Consider the following 20,897-nt stretch of genomic DNA (forward strand, 5'->3'; position numbering starts at 1 on the left):
CTTCCGGCACACACTTTCACAATAATGTTCACCGTCGGAGCAGACCGGAAAATATTCTATATCCCTGTCGCTCTTGTCTATCTATCTGATAGTTGGTCATTCAAATTCTTAAATCACTTGCATCGTATTGATTTTTGTTTTATTTTGTGGAAAATACTGAACACGGGTTTACTGACGTCATCGGAATGCATTTTATTGTGAAAGTGTCAGACCTGACGGTGACGCTATTCCGGTTGGTCCAAGGTTCTTTTCTTACGCAGAACACGTTCAACTCACTTGTTCATTTACGACACATTTGCTCGCTGTAACCTGAGTTCGTTCAAATCGTCTGCTAGGTGTCGACGTGTGTTTTACAAGTCTTAAGTTTGCTTGTCACGTCCTGCTCAGTTCGTTTGTCGTGTTCTTAATTTCACTTTTTATCGGCCTACTTAGCTTACTAGTTAGCCACCCCTCAGTCAAATCGCTCATCAAATCATGGATCAAAGTGGAGTCACTGCTCACAAGGTAAGCCTGTCTTACATTTGAATTTGTAGTTTACTCTTATATTGTGTGTTAGCCTTTTAAAAAGAAAACTTTATGTGAACCAACCGTTGACAAATTGTAGCCAATATGGCCTCCGTGGATGACGTCAACTTTATTTTTAGCGCTTGGTAACTGTAAGACGTCGACGAGGAAGTTTTCGTAAAGAGTATATTTATGTAGCCGATTGTATAGTTAGCCTAAAGAGGAAAACCGATATGTTGGACATTTTTTGTCGACATTTTGTTGTTGCCTCTTGGTCAGTCCGTAATCAAACGTCACCAGAGGGCGTGGCTAAGGCCTGACATGTCCCAACTTGTTCCCTGACTGACAGCTGATAAATATAAGCACGAAGATGAGTCACTTTAGCCGAGTCATTATGTCAAACAAAGCACACGCTCATTTCAAATCTGTCAAGCTTAAAAAAAAAAAGTGCTTGCTCCAGCCGTCCTGTGTGGACTTAATAAGATACATAAAATAAATTAAAAGTAAATTCTGTGTATACATATACAGAATTTACCGTGACATTCACTAACGTGGATTAGCATTTCCTAAAAGCGATGGCTGAAGCTGTAAATGTGCGTGTGTGCTCGCCAGTAGTTGTCTTTTCAAAGTTTAATTGTGGGGCTGTTTTTCCTCCAGAGCCCTTGGGGCGTGACGGCGGCGATGCCGGCCGTGACGGCGTGCTCGCTGACCGATGTGATGAGCGAGCAGCTGGCCAGACAGTTGGAAGAAGAGAATAGCAACTTTAGCAGCCTCACCGAGTGAGTTGGCAAGCACGTCATACGTGTCGTAGAAATTGACACTCAGTCCATCATAGACACAATACTTTCTTGATCGGTATTACAGGACATGCTACATTGCTTAGCCGTTCAGTCAGCTAGCTTAATGCTAAAAGCGCATCTATGTTTCCGGAGCAGTCTGTCAGTTTGACTGCCTCGTTCCAATCAAGATAACGGCAATAATGTCATTTGTTCAGCCCATCAGCTTTGCTGTTGAGCGACGACGCTGCGGACACGACCAGCGACTTGATGCTGGCTCAGATGCTTCAGAATCAGTTTGACCGCGAGTTTGATGATCAGCTGCGTCGCGAGGAGAAGAAGTTCAACGGGGACAGTAAAGGTAGCAGCAAACGCGGCCATATGCTACATATTCAATTTTTTATTCCACATATGCAGTTTGCAGCTCCAAATGCACATTTCGCTTCAACTATGCTGTTTTGGTTTTTCCACTGAAAATCTACCGAACTAGCAAATAAAAATGACAAAGTCTCCCTAAGTGTGTGAAACCCTGCGTGTTTGTGTAGTGTCCATCTCCTTTGAGAACTACCGCAAGGTTCATCCTTACGAGGACAGCGACAGCTCTGAGGACGAGGTGGACTGGCAGGACACCAGGCACGACCCCTACAGGGCAGGTAACGCCACTGCACCGCTACAAATACCTCGCAAGTCTACAGCGCCCCTAACGGTGGCAGGTGGTACTGTACCCCTGGTAGCCCGGCCATTGAAAATGAATGGGCCCATTCATTTCCTGACTACAGTTAATCACATTGCGTATTTAAAAAAAAATAAATAAATTGTATTTCTTTGCCAGCCAAGCCCCAGACCACGCCCAGGAGAGGTTTCGCCGGGAAAGGCAAAAACATCACAACCAAACACGATGAGGTGACATGTGGCAGGAAGAATACAGCACGCATGGACAACGTATGACAGTAGCTCGCTAACACTTGACATCAAGTGTTACAAACAAAATGGAGTCATATGCGTGTATTTCTTGTTGTTTAGTTTGCTCCCGAGGTGCAAGTGGGTGACGGTCTGGGCATGGACCTGAAATTGTCCAATCAGGTGTTCAACTCCCTGAAGCAGCACTGCGCCAGCGAGCAGCGCCGAAGCGCCAGACTGCACGACAAGAAAGAGCACTCCACGGCCGTGAGTCCCCTCCCGGGAACTGATAATGCACTTTGACCCCACGTCGTGCGTCTGAATGGCTCTCCCTCCCCCCCCCCCCCCCCCCGCACACGGCAGGAGCAAGCGGTGGACCCCCGCACTCGTCTGCTGATGTACAAGATGGTCAACGCCGGCGTGCTGGAGAGCATCAACGGATGCATCAGCACCGGGAAAGAGTCGGTGGTCTTCCACGCCAACGGAGGAAGGTTTGACCGCTTCACACACGTGCGCACACGCAATGCGAACGTGTTCAACATTTGTGTTTGTGCGTAGCCTGGATGAGCAGCCCGTCCCAGACGAGGTGGTCCTGAAGGTGTTCAAGACCACCCTGAACGAGTTCAAGAACCGAGACCGCTACATCAAAGACGACTATCGCTTCATCGACCGCTTCACCAAACTCAACCCTCGCAAGATTATTCGCTTGTGGGCCGAGAAGGAGATGCACAACCTCAGCAGGTCTCTCGCTAAGCAACGATCGATCATATCATTGATGTCAATTCCTTCATTGGAACCTGAATTTGTTTTCAAAGTTTGAAGTTGAATTTCTCTTTTATTTTAATAGTATATTTATTATTATTGTTATTAATATTATTATGAGTAGGATTTTTATTTTATATTCTGACAACTTTGACATGTAAGTATTTGAACATCTAAAAAACAGGTTTCAAGGGGTTTCAAATTAGGGTTAGGGTTTCAAACTAGGGTTTTACATTAGGGTAAGGTTTCAAATTAGGGTTAGGGTTTCAAACTAGGGTTTCAAATTAGGGTTAGGGTTTCAAACTAGGGTTTTACATTAGAGTTAGGGTTTCAAACTAGTGTAAGGTTTCAAATTAGGGTTAGGGTTTCAAACTAGGGTAAGGTTTCAAATAAGGGTTAGGGTTTCAAACTAGGGTTTCAAATTAGGGTTAGGGTTTCAAACTAGGGTTTTACATTAGAGTTAGGGTTTCAAACTAGTGTAAGGTTTCAAATTAGGGTTAGGGTTTCAAACTAGGGTAAGGTTTCAAATTAGGGTTAGGGTTTCAAACTAGGGTTTTGCATTAGGGTTTCAAATAAGGGTTGGGGTTTCAAACTAGGGTTTTACATTAGGGTTTCAAATAAGGGTTGGGGTTTCAAACTAGGGTTTTACTTTAGGGTTAGGGTTTCATACTAGGGTTTCAAATTAGGGTTAGGGTTTCAAACTAGGGTTTCAAATTAGGGTTAGGGTTTCAAACTAGGGTTTTACATTAGGGTTAGGGTTTCACATTAGGGTTTTACTTTAGGGTTAGGGTTTCAAATTAGGGTTAGGGTTTCAAACTAGGGTTTCACATTAGGGTTAGGGTTTTAAACTAAGGTTTCACATTAGGGTTTTACTTTAGGGTTAGGGTTTCAAATTAGGGTTTTAATTTAGGGTTAGGGTTTCAAACTAGGGTTTTACATTAGGGTTATGGTTTCAAATTAGGGTTGGGGTTTTACATTAGGGTTTCAAACTAGGGTTTCAAATTAGGATTAGGGTTTCAAAATAGGGTTTCAAATTAGGGTTAGCGTTTCAAACTAGGGTTTTACATTAGGGTTAGGGTTTCAAACTAGGGTTTTACAAGCCAAATATCGTATCATGCGTGTGCGTGCACAGGATGAAGAAGGCGCAGATTCCGTGTCCGGACGTGGTGTTGCTGAGGAAACACATCCTGGTGATGTCGTTCATTGGACAAGATCACGTCCCCGCGCCCAAACTCAAGGACGTCGTGTTGAGCTCTGACGACATGAAGAACGCCTTCTACCAGGTCTTGCATGTATGTACGCACGCATGTGCGCACGCATGTGCACACACTCGCCCACCTAGACATGTGCGTACTTAATATTATATATGTTAATATTGAAGTTTGTGTGTAGTTGATGCAGACGCTGTATAAGGAGTGTCATCTGGTCCATGCTGACCTCAGTGAATACAACATGCTGTGGCATCAAGGAAAGGTAACTTGGTTTAAAAAAATGTTGCTTAGTATAATAAACAATAACAGCAAATCAGAGGACCGTATTATATGTACACGGAACTTTATGGTAATTTATTAATTTTTTTATTTTATTTTTTTTAACTTAAGTCCTTTTGCTCCTTGTTTAAATTTCTTCTTCTTCACTTCTTCTCTCTTGATAAAACAACAACTACAGTCAAGGCACACTTATGCTTAATCTCTGCTAAACCAATAATTATTTCCTTATTTGAAAACCCGACCAAAAAGTATGATTTAATAAGTCCTTTCACTGTAGGCATTTTGCGCACTTGAAAATTGTGACGTGGCATTTCTCTTATTTCTCATAAATTTGTGAGTTTTTTGCCACTTTATAATGTCTCAAATATTTGAGTTTTCCTCTTAAATTTGCCACTTAAAAATGTCGCAAATATTTGAGTATTTTCTTGTAAATTTGTGACTTTTTTTTCTTGTAAATATGTCACAAATATTTGAGTTTTTTCTAGTTTTTTCCGCCCCCGTAAATTTGCCACTTTATGTTGCAAGTAAGAGTAATAACAGAGTTTTTTCTCGGAAATTTGTGAGTTTTTTTTTCTCGCAGGGTTGCCACTTTATAATGGCGCAAATATTTTTGTATTTCTTGTATATTTGAGTTATTTTCTTGTAATTATAACATCGCAAATATTTCATTTTTTTTCTAGTTTTTTTCCCCAGTAAATTTGCCACGTTATAATGTTGTAAATAATAGTAATAATAGAGTTTTTTTCTCGTAAATTTGTGAATTTTTTCTTCTCGCAAGGTTGCCACTTTATAATGTCGCAAATATTTTATTTATTTTTTTCTCTCGTTAATTTGCCACTTTATAATGTCGCAAATATTTGATTTTTTTTCTAGTCTCTAGTAAATTTGTCACGTTATAATGTTGCAAATATTTGGGGGGGGGTTCTCGTTAATTTGCCACTTTATATTGACATAAATATATATATATATATATATTTTTTTTATTATTATTATTTTTTATGTTAAAAAAAAAAATTCATTTTCCTCATTGACGCCTTTTTAAATTTCTTTTTTTCTTCCGTATCTTAATAAATCATCTGACTACTTCCTGTTTCGACGTTTGCTGCAGGTGTGGTTGATCGACGTGAGTCAGTCGGTGGAGCCGACGCATCCTCACGGCCTGGAGTTCCTCTTCCGAGACTGCAGGAACGTTTCCACGGTAACAAACACGCACTGTTCGTCTCGGTGGGACGCTCGAACACGCAACGTTTTGTATGTGCGCGTGCAGTTCTTCCAGAAGCGAGGGGTGACCGAGGCGCTGAGCATCTTCGAGCTTTTCAACGCCGTGTCGGGACTCGACATTCCCATCGGTGCGGAGAATGAGGCGGAGTTTGTTGCCGAGGTAAACACCAATTGCGCGATTACTTGCGGAATTCGTAGCTGGGGGGAGCGACTACCCGAGTATTTTGCCGTGTTTCAGATCGTGGCGTTGGAGAAGAGGAACGAGGACCACGTGCAGCGGCGAGGAAAGAAAACCTACGCCGCGGCGTCGCAAGATGACGAAGAGGAGGATGACCCTCCTTTCGAGGCGGACGCTGACGACTAGCCTAGCGTCCGCCCATTCGCGCTCGCTCTCTCTCTCTCTCGCCGCCCCCGTTGACGGCGGCGTGACAGGAAAATGGCCCCGCCCACTGACCGCCCCCCCGCTGGATGCTGCGGTGAGGAAGCTCATCTCGTCTTCGTCACGCTTGGAGGTTTTGCATACATTTTGGGGGGGGGAAGCCGTGTGCTTTTTTTGTATGATGATAATGATGAAGAAGTGCACGAGTCATTTGTGTGACAAACGGAGTGAGTGCTCTTCTTTTATGCGTCAATCACATCTTTGGTCGTCACTGGCAGACAAGACAACTTCCTGCCTCGTCCTCAAAATTGAAAATTAAAGATAGACAAATAAAAAAAACATCCAGACGTGGCAGTTCTTTAGTTAATGGTCACTCTAAGAAAAAAAAAAAGTAAAAAAAATATGTTTTCTCATATTTTCTTAGTTATTGGGCCACAAATAATAAAAAAAAAAAAAATGTAATTACAATTACACACACCCTAGTTTTTATTAAATTGTTGTTTATAATCTGTAAAGAGGAAAATGTTAACAATTGATGTATTGAAGTAAATTTGATTCCAATAAAGAAGCTTTCTCTCCAATTTTTTTTTTGCACAAACATGCATCTGCTCGAACCTGGTCTGTGGCGTGATATCCGCTATCCCATCAAAGTGTGATGCAGAGTCCACCATGGCGGGGAGTCAAAAACATCCATGAAAAGGAGCATAGCCAGGAAATCTTCCATCTCCGCAAGATCAGTCTTCGGATCGGATCCCCCAGCTCAGCTCGAGGGCAGAATACAAATTGGATTGATGAGCAATATGTTGAATCATCGCATCTGTGCGAGCATTTTGAAGTACTGAAAGGTTGCCTTGACCATGTCAGCGTGTGCAAAATTTCATTTAGGAACCTGGAAGTCCTCAATAAGTACCTCAATAAGTACAATAGCTTCCAAAAAAAAACTATTAAATGGGCTGAATTGTGGACCAGAAGTTTCTCAGTGAACTTTTTTTTTTTTTTATCCTCCAAATCTGAAGTTGTCGGCGGCGACAGGACAACACACTTGTTGCAGAGGCCAAAAGTGGTATTGCAAGTGTGTTTTGATGTAGTTGCTCACCTTTTATAACCTACAAGTTTCTTCTCAATTCAAATTCAGTAGTACTTTGACATAACAGCGCCCCCAAGTGACTTATTTGCTTGGTCAATTTTTTTTAATTTTTTTTATTATACTCCAACCGGTTTGGGTAATGTAATGTCCCGCGTGTCGCCACCGTTGCTCATTAGCACCTAGCGAGGAGCCTCGTAGTATTGCTATGTTCCGGTAGAAATGCTTGTTTTGGCCCAGTTTGGTACTCATTAATGATCAGTAATAATTTTTATAAATGAGGAAAAACACGTGTCTTATTGGCAGTGCTAAGTTGCTAACGATGTGCCTATTTGGGCCAGTGGAGGGCGCCAAAGAGCCAAGTTGTTGCTGTTTCTTGTGTGTCCAGCAGGGGGCCTCGTGAACGGCAGGTGTGAGCCAGAGCAGAGGTGAGCTGTTGGAAAAGTTGTTTCTGAACTTTCCTTTCCTGAAGGACGTTTGTTTGTCTATTTTTTTCCTGCCGCTGTTTTTGTCAGCGCACGTGCTTCAGATGAAGTTTTTAGTGGTTAAAGTCCGCTCCAGCGCGAGCAGCTTCCACCTCAGGAGCTTAATTGATGTGTGTTGATTATTTTATATTTCTCGTAGTTATCTCGAATATTTGACAAACCGCAATTTTAGACCTCTTTACCCGAATATCCACCGCATGTGTGGTCCTGGCGCCCAACCCCCACAAAATAGTTTGAGCTGAATGGACAGAGACGAGTGGAACCCCCCCCACTACCATTCACTTACTCAGAAGCTAAAGCTAAAGAGTTTATGTCACAAAAGGCAAAAAAACAACTTGAAAACCAAAATGTAGTCATACAATTATCATATTCGTAACACCGGCAAGTCTCCTCTTGTGTGTTTCAAACCCGGAGAGAATAAAATCGAAAAGCAAGTCAACACAAACAATTATTTTCAATATCGACATCTTAGGAGGCTACATCTTAAATGCGCATTGTTGAGGCAAGCTAGCCCCTGTTCACCGAGCAAGTGGTACAGTCCGCCCCTCCCCCCTCCCCCTCCCGTTGCCCCGACTGAAGAGAATGAATGAAATCACATTTGGATGCAGCAGAGACCCGGCAGCGACACATTCTTCAAGTGGGGCCCACTTGGACTTCTTTGGACTCGACTGAAGTCCGCGTGACTTTTTTTTGCGATGAACTTGTTTCTGTTTCTGTTGCTGCTGCTGATGCAGCAAACCGCTTGCCAGCAGAGAGGTGAGACGATTCCTCATTGACATGATCGAAAGACACACAACAAAAAAAAAAATCGAATCAACGGCTCGCGAATGTCAGCACTGTCATCATTTGCTTGACTAGATCGCATACGGCTGCTTTATTTGGAAGTATGAAAGCAAAATAATCCTCACAACAACAAAAAAAAAAAGATCAATTAGCGAAAAGTGCTAAAAGGAATTTGCTTTCGTGAATGTTTGATGATTTGTGCGACAGCAAAAAGTTGAGAAAACGCGTCAGCACGTGCGTCCTTGACATATGGGACACAGAGATCAATGTTTAGTCTCGGCGATGTGTTCTCGTGCAACAACACCTCACGGTCACTCGTCGTAAGTAGGAGTGACGTCCCCATCACTTTTTTTTCTTTTTTCTTTTTTTTGCACCCCAGTGTCACCTGATTTTCAGTAGGGGTGGGAATCTTTGAATGTCTCACGATTCGATTCCGATTTTTGGGTCTGCGATTCGATTCATAATCGATTTTTGATTAAGAACTTTTTTTTTTAAAATTCACAATGATTTGATTGACAATGATTTTTGCTTCAATCTACAGATGTGCAAGGAATTGTAATGATCGACTCCAGTCTGACTCGCGAATGCTAATTAGCGCGCTACCCGCGGGACTTTTATCACTCAAAAGAATGGCTCCACGCTGAAAAAAGTTTTTTATTTTATTTAGGAAACGGGTTAAAAAACAATATTTTTTTTCACCGGCAGATATTTATAGCCCTTTTTGTTTTTAAATAAAATAAAAACAATAGCAACAATAGCAATCAAAATGTGTGATTAATCGTGAGTTAACTCGTGAAGCCATGTGAATAACTACAATTAAAAATTTTAATCGCCTGATACCCCTAATTAGGAAAAAAAAGATTATTAAAAATTAGGGGCATCAGGCGATTCATTTTAATTGTAATTAATTGCATGACTTCAATAGTTAATTCACGATTAATCACAAATTTTATATCTGTTCTAAATGTACAATAAAAAAAAATGTAGGTTTTCATACTCTTGTTAACAAAAGTGGAAAAAAAATTCTAACTAATAGAAATAGTTCAAATGAATTTTTGACGTCTATAGCCGTCAATGGCAGTGAATGAGATATTCTGTGAAACGGCATTTTTTTGGGGGGGGTTGCTGAAGCAATTATAACTTCCACTTTGTTGTCCTCATCAACCACCAACAAGAAACGCTTTCATGATGACGGTGCGCACACGCGCAGTATTGAAACAACACCAAGTGCCAACTCCGCCATTTCACCCCCGTTTTTTGGCATTCACCCCAAAACGATTGGTCGCTAATGCATGCGTGCATAAATGATTGGTTCACCCATCCATCACATCGGGGATAGTCAAACCTGTGATACGAATTGTGTGTCGGTGTGTGTGGTTTCTAAAACACAATTTGTGTGTGCGTGGGTGATAATTAGTGTTTGCAATCACGCGGCACCTCCCCCGCGCAAAACAAAAGACCCTCGACCCTTCACTCAGTGTGTGTGTGTGAGAGAGCCCACCCACCCAGCTGATGCTATCACGCCTTCCCAGCTGTGCGCACAAGATTGTTGACCCTCTGAAAGTGTCGAATGGCTTCCATGAACAAAAGTGACCTTTAACACCAATGATCCGTTGACTGGATTATTTGCTTTTAAGACTTTTTAAGACTTTCCATCTATTTAGTTTCTTTTCTCGCACCGACGGGAAGCAAACATTGCAGGTGACTCCTGATCTGTTAGCTGATGCTAAGCTAGCTGGAGCGGCTAACGGTTGGAATTGGTGCGTTGCAGGTCTGTTCCCGGCCATTTTGAACCTGGCCAGCAACGCCGACATCGCCAGCAACGCCACGTGCGGCGAGCCGGAAGCCGAAGTTTACTGCAAGCTGGTGGAACACGTTCCGGGACGCTTGATCAAGAATCCTCACTGTCCAAAGTGTGACGGCAACTCCATTTTATCCAAAGGTACAAAGTTTGGAGACAGACGGAGGCCCGGTGTCCTGTTTTTTGGTTTGTTTGTTTTTTAGTCCAGTCAGGTACACAATTATAGAGGATTAAATTAAAAATAAATAAAAAGACTAAATAAATAAATAGATGAATAAAAGTGAAAATAAAACGGCTATAAAAAATAATTCAAAAATTCAATTGCAAAGATATAAATGGAAATAAAAACAACTGTGTGTGTGTGTTTTCTGACTTTGAAAAAAAATCAATTTTATGACGTATTGCGTATTGCATTCACTTGGGGAAAAAAAAGTCCTGTTTTTCTGACAAATTTTTGGGGAGAGCTTTGTTTTTTTTGAGTATTTCTTTTTCTGTTTTATTTAATATTTTTTTCCCTGTTTTGGGAGTTTTTTTTTCTGTTTAAAAAAATATATATATTTCCTCTGTTTTTCTGAATATTTTCTTTATGTTTTTTTGAGTATTTTTTCCGTTTTATAAAATAATTATTTTTCAGTTTTTCCGACTATTTTTTTTCAAATTTTCTGAAATTTTTTTTTCTTCTGTTTTTTAAAGTATTTCCCCCATTTTATAAAATAACAATTTTTCTGTTTTTCTGAATTTTTTTTTCCGGTTTTTCTGAATATTTTTTTTCTGTTTTTCTGAATATTTTCACCCCTGTTTTATAAAATAATATTTTTTTCAGTTTTTCTTAATAATTTTTTTTTCTGTTTTTTTTAAGTATTTTCCCCATTTTATAAAATAATAATTTTTCTGTTTTTCTGAATATTTTTTTCTTGTTTTTCTGAATATTTTTTTTCTGTTTTTTTGGAATATTTTCACCCCTGTTTTATAAAATAATATTTTTTTCAGTTTTTCTTAATATTTTTTTTCTGATTTTTAAAGTATTTCCCCCATTTTATAAAATAATAATTTTTCTGTTTTTCTGAATATTTTTTTCTGTTTTTTTTTGAGTATTTTCACCCCTGTTTTATAAAATATTTTTTTCAGTTTTTCTTAATATTTTTTTTTCTGTTTTTAAAGTATTTCCCCCATTTTATAAAATAATAATTTTTCTGTTTTTCTGAATATTTTTTTCCTGTTTTTCTGAATATTTTTTTTCTGTTTTTTTTTGGAATATTTTCACCCCTGTTTTATAAAATAATATTTTTTTCTGAATATATTTCTGTTTTTTCGTGAATATTTTTTTTCTACTCCAAAAAACAAAGCTCCCCCCAAAAATTAGCCAGAAAAACACGAATTGGTTGTTGTCTTTCGTCTCTCTTTTTCTGCCAACTTAAAACTTGTGACTGATATATTTTAAACATTTTTATTTTTTTAATCTAAATCATTACTTAAGTTAAAGAATATTTTATGTAAAAAAATAAATAAAATAAAAAAGCTGGATGAGCCATTTTTGATCTCCCGGCGAACACAAATGCCGTTTTTCCCAGAACGCCATCCCATCACGAACGCCATCGACGGAACCAACCGATGGTGGCAAAGTCCGAGCATCAAAAACGGGCGTCAGTTCCACTGGGTCACGATTACGCTGGACCTGAAACAGGTGAGACGTGAGCGACAAGGATGTGGTCTCGCACGCAGCTCGTAGAACTGGTCTGCTTTTTTGCAGGTCTTCCAAGTGGCCTACATCATCATCAAGGCGGCAAACTCTCCTCGACCAGGTCGCTCGCTCGCCCGTTCCGTACCGTTGAACGGGATTGGATGGCAGATCTGAACGCCGTCTTTCCTCGCAGGTAACTGGATCCTGGAGCGTTCCATGGATGGCGTGACCTTTGACCCGTGGCAGTTTTACGCCATCAGCGACTCTGAGTGCTTGTCTCGCTACGACGTGGCGCCGAGACTGGGCCCGCCCACCTACAAAGGTGACACGGAGGTCATCTGCACGTCTTACTATTCCAGGCTGGAGCCGCTGGAGCACGGAGAGGTGAGTCCCACCAGCGCCGCGGGTCCGGGTTCGGGGACTTCGGTCCTTAAGACTTCTTACCGGACCCGATTCAATGATCCGCAAGCTCTGTAGAAGCCTCTGGTCATGGGCCGGAGCGTTTGAATCAGGTGTGTTGGAGGAGGGAAACATCGAAAACAAGCACGACACCAGCTCTCCGGGTCCGGGATCTTGCGCTCTCTCACTTTCTTGCTCTCTTTTTCATGTTCTTTCGCTCTCTCTTTCATTTTCGCTCTCTTTCTCTGTCTTTCTTTCTCACTTTCTCGCTCTTTTTCTTTCTCTCTCTCTCTCTCTTTCTCTCTTTCTTTGTCTCGCACTCATTCTCTCTCTCTTTCATTTTCGCTCTCTTTCTCTGTCTTTCATTCTCACTTTCTCACTCTTTTTCTCTCTCTCTCTCTCTCCCGTTCTTTCTCTCTCTCCCGTTTTTTCTCTCTCTCTCTTTCTCTCACACTCATTCTCTCTCTCTTTCATTTTCGCTCTTTCTTTCTCGCTCTTTTTTTCTCTCTCTCTCGCTCCCGTTCTTTTTCTCTTTCTTTCTTTCTTTCTTTCTTTCTCACTCATGCTCTCTTTCTTTCTCTCACACTCATTCTCTCTCTTTCATTTTCGCTCTCTTTCTCTTGTTCCTGTTCTCTCTCTCTTTCTTTCTCTCGCTCTCTCTCTGTCATGCTCGCTCTCTCTCTCTTTCGTTCTCTCACTCATGCTCTCTCTTTATTTCGCTCTCTCTTTCATTTTTGCTCTCTCACTCGTGCTCTCTCTCTCTCACTCACTCACTCATGCTCTCTTTCTCTCTCTTTCTTTCTCTCTCTCTTTCTTGCTCTTTCTCTTGTTCCTGTTCTCTCTCTCTTTCTTTCTCTCGCTCTCTCTGTCATGCTCTCTCTCTCTTTCGTTCTCTCACTCATGCTCTCTCTTTATTTCGCTCTCTCTTTCATTTTTGCTCTCTTTCTCTCACTCGTGCTCTCTCTCTCACTCACTCACTCATGCTCTCTCTCTCTTTTGCTGTTTCTTTCTCTCTGCCTCTCTTGCTCTCGCTCTTTCACTCTCTCTTTCTCACTTTTTTGTTCTCTCTCTCTCTCCCCTCCCTCTTTTTCATCCACTCTTTCGCTCCCTCTCTCTCTCAGATCCACACGTCGCTGATCAACAGTCGGCCCGGAGCCGACGACTTGACCTCCGAACTCTTGAACTTCACCTCCGCCCGTTTCATCCGACTTCGGCTGCAGCGAATCCGAACGCTCAACGCCGACCTGATGACCCTGAGCGCCCGCGACCCCCGAGACATCGACCCCATCGTAACCCGCCGGGTACGACCCGCGTCCGCGTTGACCGCCCGGCATCGACGGCTGTTATTTTTGTGGAGGAAAAACATTGTCACGTTTTCCTCCCCAGTATTATTACTCCATCAAAGACATCTCGGTGGGCGGGATGTGCATCTGCTTCGGACACGCCCGCAACTGCCCGCTGGACCCGGTTACCAAGGTAACGGCGTGCTCTCATTACTTCCTGTTGTCTGCCCTGCGACGAGTGAAACGCGTGTGTGTGCGTCTCTGTAGAAACTGCAGTGCGTGTGCGAGCACAACACTTGCGGGACGAGCTGCAACCACTGCTGCCCCGGTTACCACCAGTTGCCATGGCAACCCGGGACCCTCTCTGAGGGGAACACATGCCAAAGTAAGACTCAGTTACAAAAATGAACAAAAAAAAATGACTGCTCAAGAGTTGAGTACTTGCACCGATATCGGTGTGAAAAAAAAGTGGTATCGAGTATCACTCGAACCCTGACCGAGGCGTTCTTTGTGCGCCTCTCAGAGTGCAACTGTCACAACAAAGCAAGCGACTGCTTCTACAATCAAACGGTGGCCGATCTGAGATTGAGCGTGAACGTCCGCGGCGTCCGCCACGGGGGCGGAGTCTGTCTGGATTGTCAGCAGAACACCGCTGGAGTCAACTGCGAGACCTGCGCCGACCGTTACTTTCGACCCGAGCAGGTGAAGCGCGCAACGTCGAAAACCTGCAGGGAAGCGCGATAACTGAAGTTTGCACGCGCATGTTTAGGTCTCGCCGTATTCCGAGCGGCCGTGTGTGGAGTGCGATTGCGATCTCAGCGGCGCCGAGTCGTCCGTCTGCGCCAGCGACGACACTTCGCCAGGTGATTTTTCGGCCTCAATTCATTCCTTATCTGCAGCTTCTTCCAATGATGTCGTCTTAGATGAGTATTTTACTTCTACTACTATAACTATTTTCATGCACGTTATTCTTTATCATCCTGCTATTTTATCCCTCGCACTTTTTTTGACCTGCTACTCCTTCCACATTTTTCAATCGATTCTCACCATTCCAACTTCAACACGTTCCAAAAATTCACACCAAGTGTGCTTGTATTTTTCACATTTCTAAACGTTTAAAAAAAAAAAAATTGTAAACCAAAAATTCACTATTGATTCCCAATGGCACGTTCAACATTACACATTTACATTGTTCCTCTTTGAAATTCAAAACTTTCAGTTCATTCAATTCACCTTGGGAAGGATTTTCAGTTTTCCCAAAATTCGCACACACCAAACATTTCCCACTTTTCCCGTTAATATTCGCCTTAAAATTTCACAAATTTAGATAAAAAAAAAAATAAAAAAAAAGGGATCAATGTCCAAACATTGATCCCTTCTTTTTTTTTTTCAACATTCTTTCCATTCCAATTTCAACCCAATCCAAAAATTCATGCTCTTCTGGGCTACTATTTTATTCATTCCAAAAATTAATTTTTTTTCCAAAAATTCAACATCAATTTACTATTATTTCCCTTTTTTTTTTTTTTTTTTTTTCCTGGAGAGCTCAGTGTTGTTTGTTCGGTAATTTTACCGATTTGACTTGACAATTTACTATTATTTCCCGATGAAACATTCAACTTATCAGATTCAAATCATTACTATTTGATATTTAAATCATTCCGCACATTTAATCCGCTTTGGGAATGATTTTCAACATGCAATCCATTTTCTCTATTAAAATACCCAACAACAACAAAAAAACATCAAATTAACGATGTTTTTGTTTTTCTCCTCAAATTTCAATGAACCGTTCCATCTTAAAACTGTTCAGTCTATTTTTTTCAAAATAAAAGCCTTCACTCGCAATTTTTCCAGAAATTGCATTCTCTTGCTTCATTTCTCATTTATCCAGTTGTGATGCCAACCTGGCATCAGATATTGAAGCAGAATATGGTGTGTGTGTGTGTGTGTGTGTGTGTGTTTGTGTGTAGGTGCTAGCGCAGGTCAGTGCGCGTGTAAAACTGGTTTTGCAGGCCGCAGGTGCGACCGCTGCGCTTTTGGATTCCGAGATTTTCCTCTTTGCGCTCGTTGCGAGTGTCACCTCGCCGGCAGCATCAACCGGGACCCGTGTGACGACTGCATTTGCAAAGTAAGTGCCATCGTGTGCCGTGTACACGATGCAACACTCTAGAAGCAGTTGGTTCAAAAGTAACCCAACGTTTTGCTTGATTTATTTAAACCAAAAAGTTGAATCACCCACCAAACAACCCTCCTTTTTTTTTTTTTTTAACTCATTCACTGCCGTTGACGGCTATAGACGTCAAAAAATCATTTGAACTATTTCTATTAGTTAAACTTTTTTTTTTCACTTTTGTTAACAAGAGTATGAAAACCTAGAAGAAAATTATTATACATTTACAGATATAAAATCTGTGATTAATCGTGAGTTAACTATTGAAGTCATGCGAATAATTACAATTACAAATTTTAATCGCCTGATGCCCCTAATTTTTAATAATCTTTTCTTTAAAAAAATATATATTTAAAAAAAAATGTCTACGTTTTCATACTCTTGTTAACAAAAGTGGAAAAAATGTTAAACTAATATAAATAGTTAAAATGAATTTTTGACGTTTATAGCCATCAATGGCAGTGAATGAGTTAACAAAACAACATCATTTTTGGGGGGGACTTACCCATCGTTTTGGGTTGTGCATGAGAGATAAAAATTTTGGTCACAATATAACCCAAATTGGGTCAAAAAGGGACCGATCCAACGTTTTGGTTTATGTATTTAAAGCAAAAATGGTGGGTCAAATAAATAATCCAGAAAGCAACCCATTTTGGGGGGATCGACCCAATGTGTTGGGTTATTTATTTACTTTGTAAACCAAAAAGTTTGTCGAATGAGTAACGTTTTTTTTTTTTTTTTTATAAACTAACCCAACTTTTTTGGGTTATGCATGTAAATCAAATAGTTGGGTCAAATTAATAACCTAAAACACATTTTTGGGGGTGTTGTTTTGTCTGTTAATCATTTGACTCAACTTTTTGGGTTAAATGATTAACTCAAGCATTTGGCCCGGTTGTTTTACACCGAACTGTTTTTAGAGTGTACTTTTAGTTTTGACTTGTGTCGCATCAGGCCAACGTGATGGGGGGCAACTGCGACCTGTGCAAATCTGGATTCTACAACCTGCAAGCCGCCAACCCGCTGGGCTGCACCGACTGCTTCTGCTTCGGCGTGTCGGACGTCTGCGAAAGTTCCACGTGGTCGTCTGCGCAGGTGACGCACGCACACGCGCACACACACACTCGCATCACGGCATTTGCTTCTCGGCCTCGTTGGCGTGAAAAGGTGAAAACGCGGTTGCAGGTGGTTTCCGCAGATGCTTGGCTCCGCCCCTCCTCCGCCCTCCACGAATACTCCACCATCCTGGGCAACGAGCTTCCCGCCTCGGGGAATGTCTCCTCTGGAGAAGAACGAGAACTGTGGTGGGAGGCGCCCGACGGTTTCCTTGGCAACAAGGTAGGCCGTTGTCAACACTCTAAAAAAAGTAACCCAATAAGGGATCAAAAATGGACCGATCCACTTTATGGGTTGTTTTACACTGAAAGGCCCATTTCTTGACTCAAAGTTGTGTCCAATCAACTTAAGTCGAGGATGGTCCATTTTTGACCCATAGTTGGGTTATATTTAACCCAACAACGAGTGCAGCGTCCGTCCTCGTGTCTCTTTTCAGCTGTCGTCCTACGGGGGTCTCCTGAACTATTCCGTGGTTTATCTCGGCTCGCTGGACGGCAAGCAACGTTTCGTCCCGGCCCAAACTGACGTCGTCGTTCAGGTAGATTAAATTCCGGCGACGTCGGCACGCGGGGCGAACGGGATGACGCAATCGTCTCCCTCCCGCAGGGCAACGGGCGAGCGCTCCGCCTCTCGCCGCCGCACGTCCTCTTCCTCTCGCCGTTGGCCGAGCATCCCGTCGCCGTCCGGATGCTCCCGGATCAGTTTGTCGACGAGCAAACGGGCGTTCAAGTTAGCCGCGACGACCTGCTGTCCGTTTTCGCTGAGGTGGCGTCGCTGAGGGTCGAAGTTCACCTGAACAACTCTGCCGACGGAGCGATGCGGTGAGGGTTCGCTCGGCGGGACGATCCGGGTCAGCCGCGGTCACCTGACCCGCCCCTTGCTCTTCCTCTCAGCCTCGCCGTCGTGTCTCTGGACGCGGCCGACTCGCAGTCTGCGAGCGGCGTCCCGGCGGTCGCCATGGAGACGTGCGAGTGTCCGTGGGGTTACAGCGGCACTTCCTGTGAGGTGAGCCGCTCACTTCCTGTAGTCAGGTGGTCCTGCGTGCTCTCGAGAGGGTCGACTGTGAGTGTCTTTTCTGTACGTCCAGTCGTGCCTTGCAGGTTTTTACAGGGTCGGCGGCGTTTTGTTTGGCGGGAATTGCATGCAATGCGAATGCCATGACCACGCCTCCCGCTGTGATGTCAACGGCGTGTGCCTGGTGAGTCACTTCCGACACTCTCAAGCTGAAAGATGTTCTTTACTATTATAGTAACTCAAGTGGTACATTTTTAAAATATTGGATATGCATTTCCGTTCGTTTTTTTTATTTTAAATTTATTTATTTATTAAATAATTTTTTTCCTGAATTTATTTATTCTTTTTTTTTTTAATTAAATAAAAATTATTTTTCTGATTCTTCTCCAAGATTTGCGTCTTTCCTACTGGAATTAAAAGTATTCCACTCTATCAAATTAACTAATATTAAGAAAAGCAAAGATTAATTTAATCCCGTTTTATTGTGAAATCGTATTCGTTTTTTCTACTTCCTGTCTTTTTTTGTTATTAAGTATGAAAAGCACATCTGTAATTGACAATTGTCTTGCTGAATTTAGAGGAACAATAATTACAATAATATAAAAAAAATACAATAATATAAAACAAATATTTTGCATATTAATGTTTAAAATGTTGAAATTGATTCAATAAAATCTACCCCAAAAACACGCAATCAGTACTAACCAAGGTTATATTAGTTAATGAAAATTAACATAACTAAACCAATAATTGAAAAAAACATTTTCATTGACAACTAAAATAAAGAAAAATGCTTTTTAAATATTGAAAACGGTGAAAATACAGTTTTTATATATATATATAAAATAAACTAAGCATTTAAAAAAAAACGAATTAAAACTAACTATATAAAAATAAAAACCTCAAACCAAAACGTAAACAAACTGAAATGAAAATTCCCAAACTCTAGCATCAAAATAACAAACGCCGTCCGTCCCTCAGGGTTGCGTCCATCACACCACCGGTCCTCGCTGCGATCGCTGTCTCCCCGGTTTCTACGGCGACGCCACCGAGGGGACGGCGGACGATTGTCGACGTTGTGCGTGTCCTCTGACGGAGCCGTCCAACAGGTGCGTCTCATCGCTTGTCCCTCTTCAAGAACCGCAAAACACTAAGCCGCTTTCTCGCGTGCCAGTTTCAGCCCGACGTGCGTGCTGGACTCTTTTGGGCACGTGTCATGTGACCAATGCCAGGAAGGCTACGCCGGAAGCAAGTGTCACGAGTAAGGAAGGGCCGACGTCCGTTGGCGCGCCTGCGGCCGACGCGGGGCCGCCGTGCCGTGACGCCTTTCGTTTTACGTCGCCAGGTGTTCCGACGGATTCTACGGCAACCCGCAGGTCGTGGGCGGGACTTGCGCGCGCTGCCAATGCAACGGCAACGTGGACGCCGAAGAGGCGGGGCATTGCGACAACGTCAGCGGCGAGTGCCTCCGCTGCCGCCACAACACGGCCGGGAGGCGCTGCGAGATCTGCGCCAGCGGTTTCTACGGCGACGCCGTGCAACAGAAGAATTGCCAAGGTGCCGCGCCGTCGTGTTTTTATTGCCGAGGAATGTTGAGCTCTCCAAATCCAGATTACGGATGACCTTTGACCTCCTTTGCTCACGCGCGTGTTTGCCTGAAGGCCTCTCTGACATCGAAAGCGTGTGCCCGACATTTGCGTCCCTTGCGGCGTGAACGGTAAAATAAAGGGGCCCAAAAAATTGATCAAGATTCTCGTTTACTACGATTCAGAATTGATATAAAATGTCCCAAAAATGATTTCTTTTATATTAAAAGCTATTAAAAAAATGGGGTATATTATTTTCCTTTAGACGATTTTTTTATTATTTCTTGGTAACATCTCGGGCCTTTTCCCCCCCCCCCTTGTATTTTATTCTTATTATTATCTTTTCTTTTTTTAAATTGGTAATTAAAGTTAAATAAATAAATAAAGTTTGTTACCTGCAACTTTGCTTGTTGGTTACCTGTGAGTTATCCATTTTTGTATTAAAAAAAAAAAAGTCCATTTTTGGGACATTTTATATCAATTCTGAATTTTATATCAATTCTGAATCCATTTTTGTATTAAAAAAAAAAAAGTAAAGTAAAGAGTTTAAAAAAAAATTATAGCTAAAATTGATTTATTTGATAGCTATTTAAGCTATTTAAGCTAGCAAGCTATTTAAAAAAAAAAAAGGGGGTATATTATTTTACTTAAGATTATCGGTATAGACCAACACCAGGCATTATTCCAAGGTATCGGTACTCACGACGATACCGATACCAATACCAATATTGTTTTACGATCAGGAACAAAAAATTTGAAGAGTAGAAAATTGCCATTAATTTCAGGCAATTTGAAGAAAATGCATTTGTTTGTTATTTTATTTAAGTAGAAGTGGTATCGATACTTGGTGTATTTACACCGGTATCGGTCTAAAAAAAGTGATATCGAGCATTCCTAATAATAAGTTGCAATTATTCAGCACATGTAACATAAATAGAAAAAGTTGGCAACGGGGAAGACAATTCGTCTCCGTGATATGATTTGAAAAAGATTTTGCAAAAAGAGTTGAAACTTTTTCGTATTTCCGCCTCACGCTCGTCAAATGTTCCTTTTTTTTTTTTTTACAGACTGCGATTGTGACGTCAACGGATCTCTGTCGAGCGTTTGCGACGCCGCAACTGGCCAATGCGCGTGCCGAGACAACGTGACGGGACGGGCGTGCGACCGCTGCCAGGTTTGACGCCGTTCGCCTCTTTTCGAGTCGGCCGTTCCGACGGTCACGGCAAGATTCCCGTTTGGGTTCCAGCCGGGCTTCTTCGCGCCGGCGGGCGGCTCGGGCTGCGTGGCCTGCGACTGCGACCCGAAAGGTTCTCTGGGAGGATCCTGCGACGACGGCGGCCGCTGCCGATGCGTGGCCGGCGTGGACGGCGACAGGTGCGACCGCTGCGGCCGCGGTTACTTTGGTTTCCGTGACGACGGCTGCACAGGTAAGCCGACGTTGTCAACCGCGCCGGCGAGTA

At 42.2% G+C, this 20,897-nt stretch overlaps 2 protein-coding genes across 2 annotated transcripts in view; both read left to right on the forward strand.

Moving 5' to 3' along the window:
• Window positions 1–4: 4 nt before the first annotated feature.
• Window positions 5–6,611, forward strand: riok3 (RIO kinase 3 (yeast)). The gene is made up of 13 exons (XM_077554077.1): window positions 5–504; window positions 1,162–1,283; window positions 1,499–1,641; window positions 1,826–1,933; window positions 2,113–2,222; window positions 2,304–2,447; window positions 2,544–2,671; window positions 2,739–2,921; window positions 4,075–4,234; window positions 4,335–4,415; window positions 5,541–5,630; window positions 5,700–5,813; window positions 5,892–6,611. Exons 1-13 carry the CDS (start codon window positions 475–477, stop codon window positions 6,015–6,017), a joined length of 1,539 nt encoding a protein of 512 aa, XP_077410203.1. The 5' UTR covers window positions 5–474; the 3' UTR covers window positions 6,018–6,611.
• Window positions 6,612–8,201: 1,590 nt separating this feature from the next.
• lama1 (laminin, alpha 1) overlaps window positions 8,202–20,897 on the forward strand; it is a 28,192-nt gene continuing 15,496 nt past the window's right edge. Inside the window, exons 1-22 of the mRNA XM_077554839.1 lie at window positions 8,202–8,357; window positions 10,156–10,326; window positions 11,757–11,869; window positions 11,936–11,987; window positions 12,060–12,250; window positions 13,387–13,566; window positions 13,652–13,741; window positions 13,816–13,933; window positions 14,072–14,250; window positions 14,318–14,411; window positions 15,522–15,679; window positions 16,676–16,816; window positions 16,907–17,059; window positions 17,274–17,375; window positions 17,444–17,658; window positions 17,731–17,842; window positions 17,925–18,035; window positions 18,833–18,960; window positions 19,026–19,112; window positions 19,197–19,408; window positions 20,505–20,611; window positions 20,684–20,864. Of these exons, the coding sequence (XP_077410965.1) occupies window positions 8,297–8,357; window positions 10,156–10,326; window positions 11,757–11,869; window positions 11,936–11,987; window positions 12,060–12,250; window positions 13,387–13,566; window positions 13,652–13,741; window positions 13,816–13,933; window positions 14,072–14,250; window positions 14,318–14,411; window positions 15,522–15,679; window positions 16,676–16,816; window positions 16,907–17,059; window positions 17,274–17,375; window positions 17,444–17,658; window positions 17,731–17,842; window positions 17,925–18,035; window positions 18,833–18,960; window positions 19,026–19,112; window positions 19,197–19,408; window positions 20,505–20,611; window positions 20,684–20,864 (2,956 nt within the window). The 5' untranslated portion in view covers window positions 8,202–8,296. The remainder of the gene's footprint in view (window positions 8,358–10,155; window positions 10,327–11,756; window positions 11,870–11,935; window positions 11,988–12,059; window positions 12,251–13,386; window positions 13,567–13,651; window positions 13,742–13,815; window positions 13,934–14,071; window positions 14,251–14,317; window positions 14,412–15,521; window positions 15,680–16,675; window positions 16,817–16,906; window positions 17,060–17,273; window positions 17,376–17,443; window positions 17,659–17,730; window positions 17,843–17,924; window positions 18,036–18,832; window positions 18,961–19,025; window positions 19,113–19,196; window positions 19,409–20,504; window positions 20,612–20,683; window positions 20,865–20,897) is intronic.

This window comes from Vanacampus margaritifer, chromosome 20 (assembly GCF_051991255.1).
Source record: "Vanacampus margaritifer isolate UIUO_Vmar chromosome 20, RoL_Vmar_1.0, whole genome shotgun sequence".
NCBI lineage: Eukaryota > Metazoa > Chordata > Actinopteri > Syngnathiformes > Syngnathidae > Vanacampus > Vanacampus margaritifer.

Bases quoted from the DNA above. Each gene is read 5' to 3' on its own strand.
- riok3 (XM_077554077.1), top strand. From the start codon at position 475: ATGGATCAAAGTGGAGTCACTGCTCACAAG. The intron at 4,416-5,540 runs GTAACTTGGTTT...CGTTTGCTGCAG, and splicing joins TGCTGTGGCATCAAGGAAAG to GTGTGGTTGATCGACGTGAG. The intron at 5,814-5,891 runs GTAAACACCAAT...GCCGTGTTTCAG, and splicing joins AGGCGGAGTTTGTTGCCGAG to ATCGTGGCGTTGGAGAAGAG.